At 48.2% G+C, this 20366-nt stretch overlaps 1 protein-coding gene across 21 annotated transcripts in view; it reads left to right on the top strand.

Annotated features, from left to right (window-relative positions):
• Positions 1 to 20366, top strand: part of ARHGEF9 (Cdc42 guanine nucleotide exchange factor 9) — a 171567-nt gene that overhangs the window by 131339 nt on the left and 19862 nt on the right. For all 21 annotated transcript variants that reach the window (XM_072042805.1, XM_072042807.1, XM_072042798.1 and 18 more), the window contains 2 exons: positions 3261 to 3390; positions 10339 to 10470. In XM_072042805.1, the coding sequence (XP_071898906.1) occupies positions 3261 to 3390; positions 10339 to 10470 (262 nt within the window). The remainder of the gene's footprint in view (positions 1 to 3260; positions 3391 to 10338; positions 10471 to 20366) is intronic.

Below are 20366 nucleotides of genomic sequence, written 5' to 3'. Positions count from 1 at the left end.
CAGCCATGTGGTGTCCCCACAGTACTTAGGGTGAACTTGGATGCCTGGCTTTACAAGGGGGAGCTGCTAGCAGCCTCGGGGAGAGGAGGTCTGTGCTTCAAGTGACCTTCTCTGAATTGTTTGGTAGCAATACCGAAGGGTATGTGGACAGTGTGATTACACAAGGGTAAATTATTTGGAAGAGTGCATTCCTTTGGGATGTTTTAAAATCGGCATGTGTTTAAGTGATCAGACAGAGTCATATTCCGTGGAGACTCAGTGCTTTCCTGCCATTAAGCAACAACTCGTTGATTCAGACCGAGAGCTCTTTTTTACTGGATTGTGCCCGTGACAGGACACAGCTATGGATGCTTCATGTCTCTTTTTCCTTCATTTTCTGAAAAGGAAAAGCAGGCTTGTTTGCCTTGCATTAGTGAAGCGTAAGCCCCCTGGAGCTGTGACACAGCACACGTGGGGAGCCTGTGGCTGCACAGAGAGCCAGCAAAATGCTGTGCCTTGGTTAGCGTGGGCATGCCCCAGAGAACTTCCTGACTTGTGGCGGAATGGCGTTGTGACACAGGAACGCGGTGGGTTGCACCACACCATCCTGTGGTCTGGCTCCTCCAATTCCTGCGTTCAAGGAGCCTGGGAGCGACCTCCAGGCAGCCCAGCTCGCGGCCCAGACCGCTTTGTGCCACGAGCAGGGAAAGTGATGCGCAGGGAGCGTGTCTCAGCACCAGATGCCTCCACGGCAGGGCTGTGCAGAAAACCCAGGCTGCCCCAGTACCTCTTGAAATACGAATATTTTCTGCTTCCTTTGGGGTTGGAGGTGAGATGAGCGAAGTCTGAGGAGAACAGCAAGTAATCTTTGGGGAACGTCACGTTGTGGCAATACCAGACAGGGAAAAGCCAGCTACCTGCAGGCTGGGGTACTGTCAGTGACAGTGATGAACCATGGAAACCAAGAAGCCAACTGGGGAGCTTCAGCTGGGCTCCTTAATCAGGTGGTGAGCTGTCCTCATGCACTTGCAGTTTGACAGTGCTTGTAATTCGATTGCGAGTCTGAAACAGAAGCTAGAATAATTTTCTGTTGGACTAATTAGTGAACTAATACAATGAAATCAGGCCCGTCGCTGGCTGGATTAGGAGTCTCTTAGGCACTCTGATTAGAATTTTGCTATGTAGAAAACACTGTTTAAATCAATTGCACCATTTACAGAGTAAGGCAAACCTCAGGAAGAGCCCTGAGTCCCAATGAAAGTAATTGCTAGCTTCATCTAAGAGTGGGACATGATATTCTTTTTCTTTGCTACCTCCTCTTCACTAGTATGTGCTTGTGTATCTTCCCTGTACCAGTTCAGGACAACAGTGCTGAAATCAGAAACCTGACCACTCTCCCTCAAGTTAGCATGTGAAGTTAGGCAAAAGTCTAGGGTTGCATCCTGACCGAGCCCTGGAAAGAGGTCACTGCATCCCCAAAGTAATCAGCAATTTCCTTACCTTAATTTCATAGTTAATGTTATCCTATTATTAATGCACTGGCCAAATGCTTTGCTTCTGTTATTTTTTTCTTCAAAGTTTTTGCCAGCTCTGCCGCAGACATGGGCTAGGAGCCCAAAAAAAGTTCAGGCATGCCTCTTTCTTCAGTACTGTGTGAATGAAAAATGTGCATGGGGTTTTCTCTTCAAACAGAACATTAGAATTAGTGAATTAGCATTACCAAGATAAAACCCAGCTTGATTGGCATTGGCCCACTCCACATGGAGGCAGGCATGAGGGTGTTTTCAAAGCCTGGCTCCCTTCAATTGCTCATTGTTTTGAGGCTGCTTCATTTGAATTTTTCACAAAGCCACATCTGTTCACCTCCTAAAGATTTACACCAGTTTAATATGAAGTAAATATATAAAGGTCCTAAGTGCAGCTTGTTGGTGTCCTGAGCGCTCCTGCTGCAGATTGGAGCTGGAATTAGGAGTGTGTGAACACGTTACGAGATGGAGACTCTGCTAACGGGTGGACTGACATTAGCCTCCCTTGCAAGAAATCCTTCTCTGTGGATCAGGCTGTGTATGTCAGCCCATCCTCTATTCTCTCTCACTTTGTTGAAGGACCAGCCGTGATGCTTTGGAATTTTGTAGGATTTATTTTAAGCCCAGCTAGAAGTTTGACATGAGAATTGAATAAAAATTGAAAACGGATCTCAAGATTTCATCCAAGAAAGTATGGCAAAATAGCAAATAATGTTCTGTTGTATATTGTATTGCGAATGTTTCTTAATATTTATCCTGTATGGATCAAACGGGGAAATGGACCTAAAGATCCACTCTAATTCACAGCACTCACCCCTATTTTAGCTGTCACCTGTGCAATCCTTTAGCAATAATCAATAAAGCCATTCTCCCTGCAGCTGCCCAAGATCACAGTTTTTCTCATTAGTCAGCAGTCAATATCAGCCCTTAAGTTACTAATAAATTACAGTGGCATTATGGCAGCTGGCCTTGTCTGTCTTTCCGATTAAAATGAACATTAAGGTTCCCTGGAATGGAAAAGAAGGCACAGGGTGGAAATCAATAGCATTGATTTCGCCATCACTTTTTGAAAAGACTGATCATCATCTTTGCTGGCCCTGGCGGGAAGCTATTTTCACTCTGTGTTATTACACTCACAGGCCTGTCCAGGGGAAAAAAAAATAAAAAGAATTCTTTTGATTTGCTCACCTGAAGTCTGCAGTATGAGTGAATGCCACTGGATTATGCTCTGGGGCACTCTTGGAATCACCTTATAGCTTGGAAGAGGCTCTGGCTGATGTCTAATCAAAAAATATTTTCTAATATTCATTTTAAAAACATAAAAATCCAGGCCCAGAGACAGGCCATAAAAATGTTCAGGCTTTCTTTTAGGATGTGCTTTAGCAAGCACATTAAGACTTCAAAGAGTGATAGCCACAGCAGTTGTAGGTTGGGGTGGTAGAGGGCAGACCCTTCCCAGTGGGGCTCCCTCAATGCAAACCACGTGAGAAGCTGTGGCCTTCTCTGACTCATGCACACACTATTTGGGTTGTAAGCCAGCTGCTTTTTTTTTTTTTTTTTTTTTTCTTCAATGATCCAGAAAGACATTGGAGTTGGAAAAAAAAATACATAATGATGAGTGGCAAATCCTCCCTTCATTTCTTTCTGAAAGGATGGTGAGATTTTGCTGCTGGTGATGATAGACTGCTGAAAGTTTCCACTGCACATCAGGCTCTGTTTGCTCTATTTCATGGACTTCTGTTTTGTGTTTGACAGTGACTACAGGTATGTGGCTGCTGCTCTTGCCGTCATGAGGAACATGACTCTACAGATCAACGAGCGGAAGCGGAGACTGGAGAACATTGACAAGATAGCTCAATGGCAGGCCTCCGTTCTGGACTGGGAGGTACAGTACCTGTTGGGCCCTGGTTAGGTGCTATAAACCTGGGAAAAGTAAATTCCATGCAGTTGTTGGAATTACCCTAGACTGCAGAGCTCATTTCACACAACCCGGTCTGGGTATTTGTTGGAGAAGACCTTGGAACTGGGACAGAGGAGTCATACTTACAGACTTTGGAGATGATACTTTTTGGGGATGTAAAGCATTAATGGTACTCTGAAGAACATCGAGGGTCCAGTTCCAATTTCATCAGTAAAAGTCTGAATTAACTTCTGTGATTGCAGTGCCGTTGTCCTGGGAGCACGAGAGATTTAGATGACACTCTGTGCATTCTGTCTCTGTGCTTTGTGACTGGGGAAGAAGTAGGAAGAGAGGTAGCAAAAAGTCCTGGAAATCACAACAGGTTAAAAAAAATGGAGAAAGCTTCTGTTTTTATGGTTAGAAGCCAAAATGTTATGCTGAATTGAAGAGATGCTACTTGGAAATTTAAACTGAGTTTTCACTTAAAGATGTGTCTGAACCAACTCTGTGTGTAGCTGCGGTGTAGGTAATGAGCTGAAAACACAGAATCACAGAGTCGTAGGGGTTGGAAGGGGCCAGTACAGGCAAGGCAAAGGCAGCCGAGGGATTCCCCACCAGCAGCAGGCCTTTGCTCTCCTACATTTTTGCCATGTGCTTTAAAAGACAAATCCAAGCTAAACACTTGTTCTCCTTTTTTTTTTTTAATCCCTGAATGTTTTTGAATCATTGTATGAATGTAATCTGTGAGTAGGGTTTTTGAGGCAGACCCAGGACAAATGTTTTTGTAAATCCCTCTTTGTGTTAAATCATCGAGCCATGTGTTTAGTAAGTAGGTACTTGTAGTGGTGGCATGGCTTCCATTCTTCCTTATGGTCACAAAGATTTGGAATAACTCCACATTCAAGTCAATGGGACGACGCTGTATGAGTTAGTATATGGGAAAGATACATGGTTTGTTTCATTTTTTTTTATTTTTTTTTTTTTTGGGGGGGGGAGGAGGGGAAGATCTAGGAAGGCTGGGAGCAGAGGGAGAGAAATGCAGGTACATCACCTAATTGCATATCCTCCTTGACTGAATTAGTATCATTGCTATAACAAGGGTTAGATTCAAGCCTGGATCTCCTGATAAAACATATAAATGCAGCAATCATAGCTGGTTCTTAAATTTTGACTGGCAGTGAGAGGAGAGAATGCAGATGATTTGCTTGATTGTTTTATTGTTGTTTACTGGGAAGAAACCATTCTCTAATACTGACACACAGACTCATTTTCAGAATTAGAAAACTGCTTTCAAGGAGGCACAGGACCATCGGATACATCTTCAGCCTTCACTATATTCTATGTGATGAGCTAATGTGTGTCATTTGTAAGAAATGGCAAGGCTCTCATTGTAAATAAATCTAGATTAAGGACGGATCAATTCCTAGTCAGTGAATATTCATGTGCAAGTGGAAAGCCAAGGTGACCTCCACACAGGATCAGTGGGATAGCAGTTTCTTTTTCTATTCCATTAGCTCAGTTGATAATTCATTTTTATTTAGCTGTATCCTTGATAATTCATTCCTGCGTAGCTGTACCTACTCTTTATCTCCATCCTATCCTCGGGAACTTGCCAGTTCATTCTTCCAGGGGCTTATCAATTACTTCTCCAAATTTCCAAGCACAATATCACAGCACCATCCTTCAGCTTCTCATAATATAACAGAACCTGCTGTTGCTGCTGCTCAGAGATCCAACAGGAATATAGTTGCTGTCCCCATTCAAAGGAAAGCACCATTCTTGCCATTTTTATGCTATGTTTTGGATCAAGAATAGTCGTGGAGTTGTGAGAACACTAGAGGATGAGAGCTTGATGCAGCAGAGGACTTTGCTGGATTCTTGCCCCTAAAGTAACTTCTGAATCATCAGATCCAGCCTCCACTTCACAGATGTCCGTGTAATGGCCAGGAGGATGCACAAAAACAAACCCAAACCACTCAGAAGTCAGCTGTAGTATAATGCAGGAAGGGAGCAGGATGCCAGATCTGTCAGATCTGATGCTTAGCTCTGTCCTCAATCTGCAGATGCTCTCCGCAGGCATTGCAAGCCCAGCCTGCTAACTTCCAACCCCCCCACTCAGCTGATCTCTGTCTGCAGGACACATCTCCCAGGCTCCATTTCCTGCCCAACCTGCAGGGGTTCAAGCCCACCTCTGCTACAGCGAGGCTGTTACGGAGCAGAAGAGGGATTTCCTGGTAGATATTCTCTTCCAGTCCGTGGGGAGTTATCTGGGTTGGAGAGTAGAAGACTGTGACTCCTGATTTCTCTTTGGTGGAGGACAGCTGAGAGGTGGTGACCCGAAGTCAACTTCATGCTTCTGCAAGCGCTTATCCAGCTGATTTTAAATGCTCGCTGAAACGGAGGCAGGAACCCACAGCATTACCCTCCCATCTTTCTGTGGCCCTATTCCTGCTCTAATTAGCCTTTGTACCCAAAAGCACTCCTTTCCGTCCCTGTGTGTGTGTCACAGTGGCTTCCTGATCTCTCCAGCTGGCACAGCAGTGCAAGCAAGCAATAGCGGCATGGATCTGGAGTACAGCACAGTCTGGCTTGAGACAATCAAAAAAAAAATATCACAAAACAAAACAAAAAACAGCAAACCCAACTACAAGAAAGCAGGAATGAGGAGAAAAACAGTTCAGGCTTTTTTCTTCCCCCCACCAGAAATTCATGCAGGGCACAAGATAGAGATAATCCCTAATTACTACTGTATTTTGCACTTGGTGAATTGTTTCAGCAGCAGCCAAGGGTAAATGTTTAAGGACGTTGAAATACTTCATTTAGAAAATGTTTTTCCTTAACATCTCTATTCTAGCAATGCTGACTTTCTGATTTGAAATTGCATTTTAATTTCTGAATTTACCGGTGTTTTGTGATAGGATGTTGGAAATAGATTTTTAAACAAACAAACAAAAAAAATCAAATCAAATATTTCGTGAGTGCATATTTGAAGTGAACTTGTATACAAAGTGTGCATACATGTATTCTTGCAAGGAGAGGGCATTGTTGGAAATGCACACATATTGCTGATCCTAAAACAAATTTAAAAAGCAGGGGGCATGTCCTAGCTAATCTGAGCAGAAGGGATTTTATTGAATCCTGTGGAGTTGTGCCTGTGTGTTTCAGGAATCATTTTAATCCCTCAAGATTTTCTGCACGGCCCCGTGAAGGTGAATTTCAGGGTCAGCATTTGACAAATGTGAACATCCTTCAGCTACCAAGGCCAGACCTTTTTTTCAGGCAGTCACGTAAGCAGGGGCTGCTGGTTTAAATCACAAATGGGACCGACAGAGAGCGGCCTGACTTTAGTGGCAGCTGATAACTGTGCTGTGGCAGCCAGGGCACGAAGTTGGAGGAATTACTGGCAGCTCTGGTAGCTTTGTGCAAGTAATGACTGGGCGAAATCTTCAGGGATGATTCAGATCTCACTGACTGCTGTAAATTAGAAATAATCCCAATCACTTTGAAATGTGTTCCTGTATAATTTGTAGGAACGTGGTCTTGACCCAAAACCCTGGATTGGACTGTTACCATGTGTGACTCACTTTTTTTATTTTGTAACTTGGATTTCCAATGTATAAACAGACCTAGAGAGGTGCTGCCCCTGCCTACACTAAATTCTCTAGTGCCTTTTGTCCTTTCGGTTGTTAATGGCGCAGAATATAGGGCTTCCACCACCTCCCGCTGAGACCTTTCAGTGTCTGAGAGCTCTTGTTGTTATGAAGTGTTTCCTGATGTTCAACCTCTATTTCCCTTCGCTCAGCGTCATCCTCTTACTTGCAGTTAAATATCCTTAGATCAAAACAGTGACATTTAAAGGCAGGTAGGTAAAACTGGCGCACGCAGTTAGCTGGAGTGGGCTCAGCCCAACGTGCAAAATCTTCTCTGGATCAGACCTGAAACGGGCCAGACAGAGCCCGTTGTGGGCAGCCTTTACATGCTCAGTCCCTCCTTGGCCCCTCTGAGAGTTGCAGATCCCAAAGGTCACTGCATAATGTGTACATAGCACTATAAAGAGATTATTCCCCCAAAGCCCACCGTTGGGGCGGGTCTTTCTCGGAGGAGGGAGGCGATGTGGCAGGGCTCCCCATGCCATGGACATCCCCTAGGAAGGGATCACTGGCAGTCCCTGAGCCAGCAGCGGGGTGTTTGGCACCGGAGAGAGCCTTGCTCATCAGCCTGCATTAGTCTCAACCTGCTATTTAAGCAGATTACTTTGGTTTATGTAGATTTCTAGATATTTCTACCCGAGATTCCCGTGGGTTGCCACTTTGGCAGGTTTCAAGAGCATTATATTTACATGAAGGGAAAAATACATATAATTGAGAAATATAATGAACACTGTCCTTTTAAATTTCTTCCCATTCTTGTTATTTACTGGTCCTTTAAATCAAGACTCGGTGCCCTTAATTATGTAATATATTATAGTTGGCTTCAGCGTAATATTACGTTATTGAATCCAAGAATGACACGAAACATGCTGTTTTCAAAGTGAGGACAGCCTGATGAGAAACCCTCCTGGGAAAAAAAATCACAACAGGGACTGAAACAGATCCATCTTTTCTTCTCTTCCTTTTTTTCCTTTCCCCAGCAACAGAAGGTATCAAAAAATGAGCCTGATGAAAAGGACAACATTTCTCTTGCTTTCCTTTTTCTGATCTTTCCGTAGCCCAGAGTGCTAATCAGCCTGTCAATCTCTAATTAAAGAACAGCAGTGTCAGGCAGAAGAGAGCCCTGCTCGCTGAATGCTAACTAGGAGAGGGGATTTTGTGCCCAGCAGTAGCAGCTGGGGGCTGTGCTCGAGGTGGGCTCGGGCACAGGGGTGGTCTGAGCCGGGACAGCCCCCGCTCAGGTGTTGCTCTCGGGATGAAGCAGCGGGACAGCCTGAAAAGGAACACAATTTTCACATTTTCACAACATGCAAAATGCAATACCAACCCTATCGTTTCAGATCTTACTTTTTTTGTTTTAAATGGCTTGCAGGGACGACACGGTTTGGATTCAGCTAATCAAGTAGAAGTGTTTACAGAGCCCTCTGTGTATCCTCAGGCTTGAGATGCTACCACAGGACTAAAAGACAAAGCTGGGTTTCTATTTTTAGCAGACAGCCCTTTCTAGGCTTGCCCCTTCTCATAAAAGCTCCTGTCCGTAGGCTTGTATTAATCTTCTTCGTGTAAGCTCACGTTTAGTCAGAAAAGCCCCCAATTTCTGCAGCCTGTGTGCTTCCTTCAAAGGCTTCTTGTTCACGGCCTTGCCTAGGCCCGAGTTTCCTCAGCAGCTCTCGGGCCCTGGTTTTTGGCCAGGAGGTACCCACTGAGATTGGGCCCTGCCACCTCTCTGAGACCCCGTAAGGCCCATCCCTTCTGGGAATGACCCCCTGTGTGCCTGGGAAGTTATCCCTAATTAGGCCTTGGGATACTACAGCCAGAGAAGGGAGATAGAGAGGCAGATAAGCACCTCGCTGAGGCGATTTGGAAGTCTGCTGCAGCGCAATGATGCAGCGACTTAATGAAGTTGCTGTTGTCACAGGGCCCAGGGACTCAGACAGTTGCTTCCAATCAATGCTGAGAGGTTAATTACACATTTACCTGAACAGCAGTCTGAAATCCTCACCGAGAAATGAGGAGTGGGGTGACTCGTAGTTGCTTTGGCACCTGCCAGCGTAAGTGGAACCAGAATAGCGTGTCTATCTAGATGCCCCCCATAGCTGGCTGAACCCTTACAAGCTGTTGGATGAGATTTTGGGATGCTCCCATCCTAGGATTGGCTCAAGTTCGGCATCAAAGCCAGCACTGCACTAGTTTCAGAGCCAAAAAAGAAAAAAGAAAGCGTTTCTTTCATTTCTCAAATCCTGCTCCTTACCTTGTAGCTGAAGTCGTCCTATTTCCTTCTGTGGTGTTGCAGAGTGAGAGATGCCCACAGGGCAGGTGGTGGTGAATTCACCCATTTTTAATAAATAGATTTTAATTAACTTTTTAAAAAGTCCAGCTCATCCCAATTAGTGGAGGGTGACTGCATTTGTTCTCTCAGAGAGTGGGAGAGAGAGCGCTGTGTTTTCAAGACCATCTGCTCATGAATCCTTAAAAAAAAATTCGGAGAGGAAAACAAGCGTTAGCCGGAGGCAGAGAAAGGGTGAGGGCATTCTGGCAGCCGGCCGGGGAGGCCTTGCCAGCCGTGGGGCTGGATAGATTTTGGGAGATGGGGAGCTCTGACAACCCACAGGAGAAGGGACTGTCATTGCCTGATAGGGTGGGAGGAGAGGCAGCAGTCTGTAGGGGTGAATTTTGGCAGCCCCACCGCTGAGGGAATGGAGATCCCACTGCAGATGACTTTGGTAGCTGGCCTGATACCTCCAGGGGGCACTTGCACGGGGATCTTTTTCTACAGGAAGAGGGGGTGACGGGGAATTTGCTGCCCTAAGCACAAAGTGGGCAGGAGGCAGGGGTTGGAGGGAGCTCAGAGCGAGGGGGCTGCAGTAGCCTGGTGAGAGCGGGGTGCTCTGCCGGGGCAGAGCCAGGGGCTGTGGGGACAGACGGGAGTCCTCGTGCCCCAGGGAGCCCCGCAGAGCTGCGGGATGGGCACCTGCAGCAAGAGCTGGGGGTGGCAGAGCAAGGGGATCAGGGACGGTGTCCTATGGCAGTGGTTGTGCTGTCCCATTGCTCGTTGCAGGGTGAACCATAATGGCCGTGCTTTGAATGTCCCACTCAAGTGATTTCCTTTTGTTCAGAAGGATCCCCCATCCCCAGTTTGTGGTCTGAAGTCAGACAGGGCAGCTTTGAGAGTTACAAAAGGGCCAAAATCTTGTTTAATTATTGCCCCTTCCTGTTCTGCAAAGAGAAACATGCCGTGGCTGCGAGCAGTGGCTCACATGGCCTCATTCTCTGTGCCCTCCAGGGAGACGATATCTTGGACCGCAGCTCAGAGCTGATCTACACGGGAGAGATGTCCTGGATTTACCAGCCTTATGGACGGAACCAGCAGCGTGTTTTCTTTCTCTTTGATCACCAGATGGTTCTCTGCAAGAAGGTAAGGACATCCAGGGAGAAAGCAGCACTGCTAAGGACATGCTGGGGACAGGCTTTCCATTCCAAAGTGGTTTTTAGGGCAAGGTGGCTGTTTGCTACACGTGCAGAGGAGGACATGGATAGCGCCACATGCTAGAAATACTGAATTACAGGATGGTGAGTATAACATGATAGAGGGTTTTTTATGCTAGTAGCAAATCCAGCTTCCACTTGTTCATTTCATGCCTTTTTCTCATGTGCCCCTCGTTTTGGCTCGTTGCCTCACTTCTACTTCTGGGTTTTGGCTGCAACATATGATCTGAGATTAGATAACCCTAGAATTTCTGTATGAACTATGAAGCCTGGCGCTTGGGCAGACAGCTCAATTACTGCACCAAAGTGATGACTGTTGCCTCTTGAAGAAATACCAGCCAGCAGTCTGGTCTGAGCAGGGTGTATGTGCTGTCACTCAGGGAAACGGATTTTAAACCTCATCTTCATGTAGCTGCCGTGTTTTAGGGGACATCTCTGCCATGAAACCCACCATGAAGGCAGAGAAAGGTAGCGAAGAACCAATGCGTTGCAGCATTCACAGCAGCAGATGGGCTGTGTTTTGGAGCAACTGTGTTAGGCAGCAGCAGCAGAGCTGTATTGCCACAGTCCCGGTAAGGTGATCCCAGCTCATTATCCTCACAGCTGTTCAAAGCAAAGCGACAGAGCTCAGAAGTCCGCGGCCGAGCACGCCGGGGCTGAGCTCTTGTCACGTTGGGCAGGCCGAGGAGAGGCTGAGCGAGGCCTGCGCCGTGTGGCGGCCCTCCGAGGAGCGCCCAGCGCCTCAGGGAGCCGCGGGGGTGGGGGCGTGGGTGGCTCCTGACTCACCGCGGCATCACTGCCCGCTGCCGCGCCGCGGCCTGTGCAGCTCAGTGGGTGGCACTTGCTTCTCCTGAGTCACGGCTGACTGAAATTTTGCCTTCTGGAACGCGTTCCCCCCTCCCCCTAACCCTCCCCATTGTGCTTTTCACATCTTTCCCATTTCTCTTAAAAAACAAAACAAAAAAAACAAGCAACAATAACAACGTCAGATGTTCGCAGAACTGTCAAAATGAGTGGAAATGTACAGCTGGGTTTAATATTTTTTTTAATCTTGACCTCCTCAACTTTGATTGTGATCCTGAATTTCTGATTCGTAAGGCAGCATCCAGTTTGGCTTGTGCTGGGTCTGATGCAGAGGGGTATCGAGCATCGCCCCCAGCCCCAATTCACTGCTGGGGCTCGAGAGGTTGGATCAGTGTGCTGACAGTGCTGCTGTGTCCTCTTCCCTTACACATCCAGAAGGCATTTTGTGTTGTGCAAGTGGCAATGTTCCACATGAGAGGCCTTCGTAGGAAAGCACCCTGCAGATTTCTGCCATCTCAGAGACAGAATGGTGGTTCTGGGACCAGCCCCATGTTAGGGTTGGGTGGGCTCTGCTGCCATTACTGAGGTCCGGGGGCTTCAGGGTGATGGGGAAGAGGGGGGTCACTCATCCAGTGAGCCCGACACCATGGGCACAAGGACCATGCCAAGTTGTATTGTCTCCTTCTGCATTTGCCTTTCCAGCACCAAACTGCAGTGTTTATATTTCAGAGTGATGGGGTAGGAGGGGAGAGGGGGCTACAGCTGGACTTCCCCGTCTTGATAGTGGTCTCGTTAAAGTTGTTAAGAAACATTTTTCAAGGGCAGAATTCAGAGGAGTGTCAGCTCATGTTTTGGGGTCATGTATCCTATATAAAAGAAATCAGACCGATTTGTAGCCTGTGTTGGTTTGACCCTGTGTCAGGCTCTGCTGTTGCAGACCACAACAGGCACCCAAACCTCCCCATCAGTGCCAGTGCCAGATCCTGCAGCTTTCTTAGGGAGGCAGCATTTATATCAAGGTGCAGGAAGCCAAGGGTCAGCCTCCTTTACCCTGGGCTTCAAAATTATCCTCTGAGGAGATGAAACAGGACCCGCAGACTACCAAGAGATGGGAGATGGCAGGTCTGCGGGGGTGCTGGTGCTTCATCTGGCCGGGGTGGGCAGAGCACCATGTCGTGGGGTCAGCTGCAGCACAGCCTGGTGCCAGTCATGGGAATCGAAGTGCTGGAGAGCGGCACGTGGCCTGCGAGATGTTTTCATGTCCCACTTGCACAAACCCTCAGGGAAAAGAAGTTGCTGGAGTCCAGAAGGGCAAGGCAAAGCGCCTAAGTTTCAGATTTCCAGAAGGTCTCAGAGTCCAGACTGGTGCAGGGCTGCCAGCTCCTCTGCCTTGTATGCAGGGAGAATTAAATCCTTCAGAGGCTTCCAAAGCAGCTGACTGAACAGGACTCCTTGTCTTCCCAAGACAGGCAGTGAGAAAATTCAATCTGACCTGTATTTTTTGTGAGGTTTGTGTAGTTACTGAGTTTGATCAAAACTTTCAGCTTTGTTGCCATTTATCCTGGCACATCTCAGTGAATCTTCCTCTTCGGTAAGTCTTCTGCATGTGTGGCTTTTCTTCAGATACAGTAAATTAGTAGGCGTGACACGTCTTTAATTGTGACACGGTCTATTTGAGAAAACATTTATTTTTTAATTATAATGGTTGAATTTTACCTGTTTATTGGCAAAAGAGATTTTTAATATAAATAAGGAACTAAAACCAATTTCTTATGCAAGTATATCACAGTTGCTTTAGCTTGATGAAAGCGTGCTACATACCCTGAGAGGCTTGAGGAAGACTAGAGTATATTTCAGACAAGATCTTCCACTCCTCCTGATTTTCTTAGCAGTAGCCTGCACATCTTCCTCACCTTTAATACCTGTTGTCTCACTGGTAAAACGTTGCAGCTGCCACAGCTCGGTGCTCTCAAATCCCCTAGTTAATGCATATGGATTCTTTGGCTTGGCAGATGCTGCCTCATGAGTTTCTGATGGAACAGATACAGCCTGGCTCCATAAGCTTTGTGACAGTTTTGGATGTTGGTATTCTCTATTGTTTGCTTTGAACTCAGTTGTCTACAAAGCTTGTCACGCGCTGGGCTCACAGCACTCACCAGCTCATGATGGTGATGAGATCATTTCGATGTGGCAAATACTGGAATCAGCTTCACCCCTCTGGGCTCAGGCAAGGCGTTAGTGGCATTCTCTGATAGCAGCAGGTGCATGCCAGGTCCGGGAGTTTGGTACATGAATTCCTGCAGTATCCAGAAAAGAACTGGTGAAAGCCAGTTCTTTTTCTGCAAAAATTTCATCAGCTTTGTGCTTCCAGCCAATCAACGTGCTGGAGATACCAGAGCACGCTGCTCCTTGCATGCCCACGACCCTTGTGCCTGTAGTGCAAGCTGCTGATCCTCTGGGCATGCTGTAGTGCTGCTGAACCCAGAGTACCAAAACTACAGCTTTAGCCCAGGTAACAACTTTCTTTCATTTGTAGCCATTATTTAATAATTATTATTTATTTTGCTGCTTGCAAAGCAACACGTCCCCTCCATATGTAAGTCTGAGTTTCCTTCCTAGCAGCCCTGCTGTCAACTGGGGAGCGCTGAGGACTGCTTTGTTCCAGCTGCTGTGTCCTGTGTTGCTCTAAAGACAAGGCAGAGCCCACAGTCTCAAAACCCATCTTTCTTTTCACCATTCCTGTGTTGGATCGGGTTTGTTCCACCGGCCATACATGCAGGTGGCCAAGGAGGATGTCAGCAGGCTATCATGTGCTACCAGGATTTACCATTCTTCTTTTTCCTCCTGATCCATCCAGTGTTGCCTAAGGAATTTAAGGAATGTAAGGTCCATTGGTCACAGCAGTATTTCCAGTACCCACCTGCCTGCTTTGAGCAGCAGTCAGTGTATTCCCAGATAAACTCTCTGCTCTGAATATGACCTACTTTCTGGAAGCTTTGCAATCCCTTTCCCTCTGTTGATGTCTGGAAATCTTTCCAGGTTGTAGGGTTTTTTTTTTTGGACGTCCGGCCAAGGCGTTTCCATGAGGGAGCTGACTCTCAGGGTGATTCTTCCCAAGGTCTTCGCACAGTTGCTCCCCTGCTTGATACTCCAGCAGAGGATGATCAGGAATGCTGGGCAGGAGCTCGCTGATCAATATTTGCTGCATTTATCAGTTGTTCCCAAACATTTCAAGCAAGGCTTCAGCATCTGCCTCACCTTTTGAAATCATGGGGCGTCTGCAGCTCTCTGCAGGTTGCTCCCTGCCAGCATGAGCTCCTCTGCCCCAGAGCGAGAAGTCCCAAACTCATTCCCATGACCATCGTGGATAACTGAGGGGCCTTCAGACACAAACCTCATTTGTAGAAAGGAGTAATTACAAATGGCTGCATGCAAATGTGCCTGCCAGATGTTATGTCCGCCAGTATGGGTGTATTTAGGTTTTTCTTCCAAGCAGGAAACTTGCACTAAGATTTACAAGGCCTGCATGAGTAAGAGCAGCAGCAGCAGGTGGAGGAGCTGCTGTTGTGGCAGCCAGCTCTCAGTTTTGGCAACCATCTTGCAAAGCAACTCGTGTGGGAAAGTCTTCACAAAGAAAATTGATTTCTGAGCTTTACAGATAAATGTATTTGGCTCGGATTTTCCCATCAGAGACAGCACCGGTCACTTCCTAATATCACCATTAAATTAATTTCTGGTCCTAGGCAGTGAGAATTCTAGTCAGATGCAATTACTGTGTCAAGCATTCAGCAGCCTGCCTGCCGAAGTGCCAGGGGGTGCAGGCAGGCACTGCAGAGCGTTCCCAGAAGCTGTGGCAAACGTGGTGCACCGAGGCTGCTTGGCCAACAGTTCACGATGAAGAGCCACTGGGAGAATGGTTTGGATTTCCTTTGCAAAGCTGGGTGACTTGTGGTTATTGGACTAACGTCAAGCTCTCCTAATGCATTTTCTGTCTGTGTTTCCTGAACCAGAGGTTGGGAGTTGGGAGGACAAAGTGGTGCTGCCTTCGGAAGAGGGTGTAGGTCAGTTACCCTAACCCGAAAACGCCTTTTGGAAAGGAAGAAGGGAATAAACTGTGTAGGAAGCAAGCACTGGCCTCAGTTTGCCTTACCATATGTCTATAATCAGGAAAGAAGAATACATATTCCAGTGTGCTAACTGTAATTACCAAGAAATGAAGTCAATCCTTGATGATGTTAGCATTAAAAGATGTTGCCTTAAAGGCACAGGGGCTACTTTTCGTCTCAACCTGAAGCTGAGAGGGTTTGACACGGAGATGCTTTAAATTTGCAAATCATAGTACTTAACATCCCGGACTGTGACACACCGTATTAATTATGATCATAGCTTGTTACGTTGGGGGATGCTCGAGGTGCTCACCATATAATAGATGAACATCTTTTTTTCTGTTCTGGGTAATAGGTTGGGTTTCCCCGGTGGGCTCAAGAGCACTGTGGCATTAGGCTGGAACTGACAGCGTGAAGCAGGAAGGGTTAACAGCATCTCTGCACCCAGTGATGCTTTTCTTCCACCCGTGGTAGGACAAGGTCTTGGTGGGGCTCCGTGTTTCGTGTTTGCTGCAGCACCAAAAGAGCAGTGGCTGAACGAAGCACAGTTGGGTTTCATTTGCACTTTTTATGTGTCTCTTGTAAGCAAGATGCGATGTAAACTTCAGCTTGTGTTTTATTGCTGTTTGCTCTCTTCCCTTGAGCTCTCGGAGCGAAGCAGGTTGGATGAGAAGCAAAATGAGACCAGTTTAATAGCAATAGCCGGACAGCCAGCCAGAAATAGCTGTGCTACAGGAGATAGAGTAAATAAGATCATCCTGTCAAACTCCATCGCTGTTCAAGTTTCCAAACAGGAAGATAAAAGAGACGTTTCTGAGCCCTTTTCGTGTGAGAAGGTCTAGTTCCCATCTCGCTTCTGCTAAGGAACACTGAGGTAATCTCTGCACCAAAACGCCGGCCCTGCTTTTATGGCAGGCAAATGGGTCTCACAGGGCTGGCTGCAAATCTTGTTTGCAAACATGATGCGGCACCAGGACAACTCAGTACTTCAAGTGCTTTTTTCACCCACAAGTAACACTGTTGGACTTTGGCAGCACCTCACACCCTTGCTTTTTTTCCTCCCCGTAATCTAAACCTCCATAAAACACCCCGTTTTGGGTCGGGGCAGGCCGTGTTTTGCTGTTTTCAAGCAGCAGCTCGCAGAGGCTCAGCGGTGTGGTGTGCTTGCAGGTGAAGCACTTTGCAAGCTGAGTTAATGAGATAGCATGAGATGAGCATGGAGACGACCAAAAAACCATGCAGGGCTGAGGATGGTCTGGTCACAGTCCCAAAGAAGAGGATCAGGCTTTTAAGGAATGGTGTTTCCAGAGCCCCTTGGAAGCAGCAGGGTCAGCAGGACTCAGGAAAGCTCCAGCTTGGAGGTAGGGGAAGGCTGGAGGTTGTTAGTTGCTAATTTAGTGGTAGAATCCAGAAAGGGCTGAATTCAGCAAGTCATTCACAGTCAGTGTTTTGTGTTCTGGATGGGGAACAGATTTAGCCTACTCATCTAACTACAGCGATATGCAAGATGCTGCACAGCACTCTCTGCGCCTCATTTATCGCTCTTGCAGTTGCAGTGGGTGTAAATCTGGCCCACAACCGAAACCTCAAAAGCTGAAAATGTAACCCTGCTCCCACTGCGTCCTGTCGGTGGCACGACTTCAGGCCCCTGGGAGCACACCCGAGGGAACGGGAAGGTGGTGCCGTGTCTGCGGGAGGGTTTCCCATCCCTTCCTGCTGTTAGTTCTTTGGAAACGCACTCGCCCTCGCCTCGCGGCTTCGCATCTGACTGGGCTTTAGGTGGAACGAGGCATCGAAATGCCACTGCTGCCCCACTAAATGCATTGAGCAAAAATAGCATTTCCACGTAAACGCTTTCGGCTCCAGGCCTCCCCCACTCCGATCCCACACCGCAGCTTCATGGAGCTGGCGAGGGTGGATCGAGCATCTCTCCCCAGACTCTTCCCAGGGAGACAGACACTGCTGAAGAATTTGGCAGCAACCTGCTGACCTCCCCAGCACAGCTGTCCTTGTGCAGGGAAGAGTTACACAAGCGGGCAGCGCAGATGTTTCGGTTCCCACATTCACCTGGGGCATCGTGCAGCTGGAGATCGGGGCCGTGCCGGGGAGGTGGTGCTGGCAGCCCCCCGTTTCTACGAGCTTTCCCTCAGCGTGCTTTCAGGTTGCGCTGAGCAGCCCCCATTTCCCTGCCCTTAAAGGCTGGCTAAGCCCAAACCACGGTGTCCGACAGGGTGGTTCACGGTCACTGGCATCCAGCCAGGGCTTAGATTTATTTTCTGATACCAAGATTGTTTAGGGAAAAAAAATAAACAACAGAGTTCATTGAGTTTTAGGGTCTCGTTTGGACAGAGAAGAGGCCCAGCTGTGCCATGCACTCTGCAGAGGTCGGTGAGAACGGTGCAGGACTGTCCTGTCTTAAAAGCCATTCCTCAATCAGATAAGTCTAAATGAACAAATGCTGGGGAAAACTGTGTCCTCAGCGTTCAAGAAAACCAGGCTGTGCTGCTTTCTTCAAAGGGTTGCTTTAAGGTAAATTAGATTTTAAAAATGTAGGCGCTGAATCTTTTTTTAAAAAGCCAAAGAACGTTGAAAACCCTCATGACTAAAGATACCCAAAGACATGGCGAGGTGGCAGCGTGCCATGCTCTCATTGCTCACGGCAGGCCAGGCAGAGCGAGGATGGAGAGCAGGCAGGCAGGAAAATCAGGACAAATTTTGGGAGTAAATTGAAAAACCCTGCTCGCTCCCTCTGCTTCTTCCATTCTGCTCGGCAATCGCTGCGCAGGTCAGTGAGAAATCCCCTGAGCGGGGGCTCAGACCCACAGCGCGGTTCAAGACAGCTCAGCCTTTCCCAGACTGTGGGCTGGTGTTTGGGTGTCATTTTTATAGACCCTGATTTAGTCTTTTCCCAGTCTCAGCATCAACTCTTCACTATTTATCGACTCAAATCGATAAATCAAATTTAGCTGCTCACCAAGCTGTAGAGTTTCCAGCTCGGCAGGGTCCCTATTTTCAGCCTCATCCCCGAATCCCCGTTCTCCTGAAGAGCCCACAGCCTGCAGGCACTGCTGCTTCTGAGCGTGCTGCTGCCTTGCTGCCTCGTCTGCGCTGTGTTTCAGTTACGGGTTGTTTAGGGCAAGCCCTGGTTTGCTTTAGCTGTGCATGCACAGCGTGATGCTCGTGGCCTTCCAGCCCCGAGGGCTTCAGCAGCAGCTCCTCGCTCCGGGCCATGTTCTGGGGTAAGGACTAGTGAGGGAAGAAGCCCGGTGCAGTCACCCGGAGCAAAGTGTCTCGGAGAGCATCCACTGCGACGGCCTTCCATGAGGCTGGGGTGGGGATGGGGTGGCGGTCCCCAGCAGGAGAGCCACCCTCTGGCCTCCCAGCAGCTCTCAGGCTTCGCCATGGGGACGTGCAGGATTTTGGTAGCCAGGAGGACCAACAACCTGCAAGTGTGATGAGAAACTTGTAAGAGATTATTCTGTGGCTGGCGTTTTTTCATATCGTCAGTTTATAAAAGGGATCTAATGACTCATGGCTGCAAATGGCTCTTTCCCTGCTTGCATTTTACAGACGACTTGTTTTATGCATGAGAAGCAGAGTGTGACCTAGCATAGAGTAAACCATGGCTCTTGGAAAAAAAAAAAGTGCCATCCTCAAGTCATAACAGTAGCTTAAGACCTTGCAGCCCCTCCCAGCGTGCCACCCACAAAGCAGTGTACAGGAGGAGTTTGTGAAGTGCATGGAAATGGCAGCACCCAACGGGAACAGGAACGAACCGCCTGGGACGTGCCCTGGGCCAGCTCCTGCAAGGAGGCTGCCTGGGGAGAGGGCAGGGATCCATTACATTCCCCGACACCGACCAGCAACCTGCGTGGTCCTGCACTGCAAGAAGCATTTGAATTGCTGAGAGCCTGCCCACGGCAGCAAATCCCAAAAGCACAGCCCCTCTGTGCCCCCAGCTCCCGACAGATCCCACCAGGTCCCGCGCCCCACCGGTGGGACCATTGGTGCAGGCAGTGCCTGGGACCTGCACAGACAGGAGCTCACTCCTTTCTGAGCCCTCCTCCTGGGCTCTTCCCAGGCAGAGCTCACCCCAAACCTTGCCCTAAGTGTGTGCAGAACAGGCGGCGTGCCCTTTTCCACACAGGACACCAGCTTTGTGCAAGCAGCAGCAGGCGTCCCACGCGGGCAGGTTCCCCGGTGCGCAGCCCAGAGAAATCTCTTCCTCGTGTGCTGCTTAATCTCTTAAATAGCTTTTAATTCTGAAGCCATCTTGCACTAGCAACTGACTCCTCGTGATTAACATCCTATTTCCTCTATTCCTGTTCCCAGTGGCACGGGGGGTGGCTGCTGCAGGGCACAGCACCCCCAGCACCAACAGGCAGCGCCTGCCTGCGTGGCTGCGGCCCCTGGTACCCGCGGCAGGAAAACCAGGCTGGATTGAAGCTGGGGAGCAGAGGGAGAAAGCCGTGCTAGGGCAAGTAGTAAGAGTTATTGAGCAGTCTGATTTACGGGTGCAATCCTTTATAGAGATGTCTAAATCCGGTGGGATAATTTGGGGGTAGGTGCATAATTCACCGTGGAAGCCACGGCGCAACTCCACATCTTCAGCTTTTCCAATTAAGGGCCAGCCTCAGCTTCCTCGTGGCAGTCACAAATTAGATTTTTTTTTCTTTCAAGCCTGGCTAGAGGAAGTCGCCTCTCCCCTTCTGAGAGGGGGCAGTGAAATGGGAACTTTAAGTCAGGGTGGGAGCAGGATAAAAGGGCCCAGGCAGGTCCCACAGGCAGGGCCCCCCCCGAGCACAGCCGCTACCCCAGGCACAGGCACGTCAGCTGCAGACCTCCGAGAAAGCAAACGCAGAGAGCAGAATCGTGGTAGGTTTATGTAATGTGTCAAAACTTTGTTTTGTGCTCC

The sequence above is a fragment of the Anas platyrhynchos genome, chromosome 10 (genome assembly GCF_047663525.1).
Source record: "Anas platyrhynchos isolate ZD024472 breed Pekin duck chromosome 10, IASCAAS_PekinDuck_T2T, whole genome shotgun sequence".
NCBI classification, from domain to species: Eukaryota; Metazoa; Chordata; class Aves; order Anseriformes; family Anatidae; genus Anas; species Anas platyrhynchos.
Note: the sequence above shows the minus strand (reverse complement) of the source record. Positions and strands in the feature narration are given on the sequence as shown.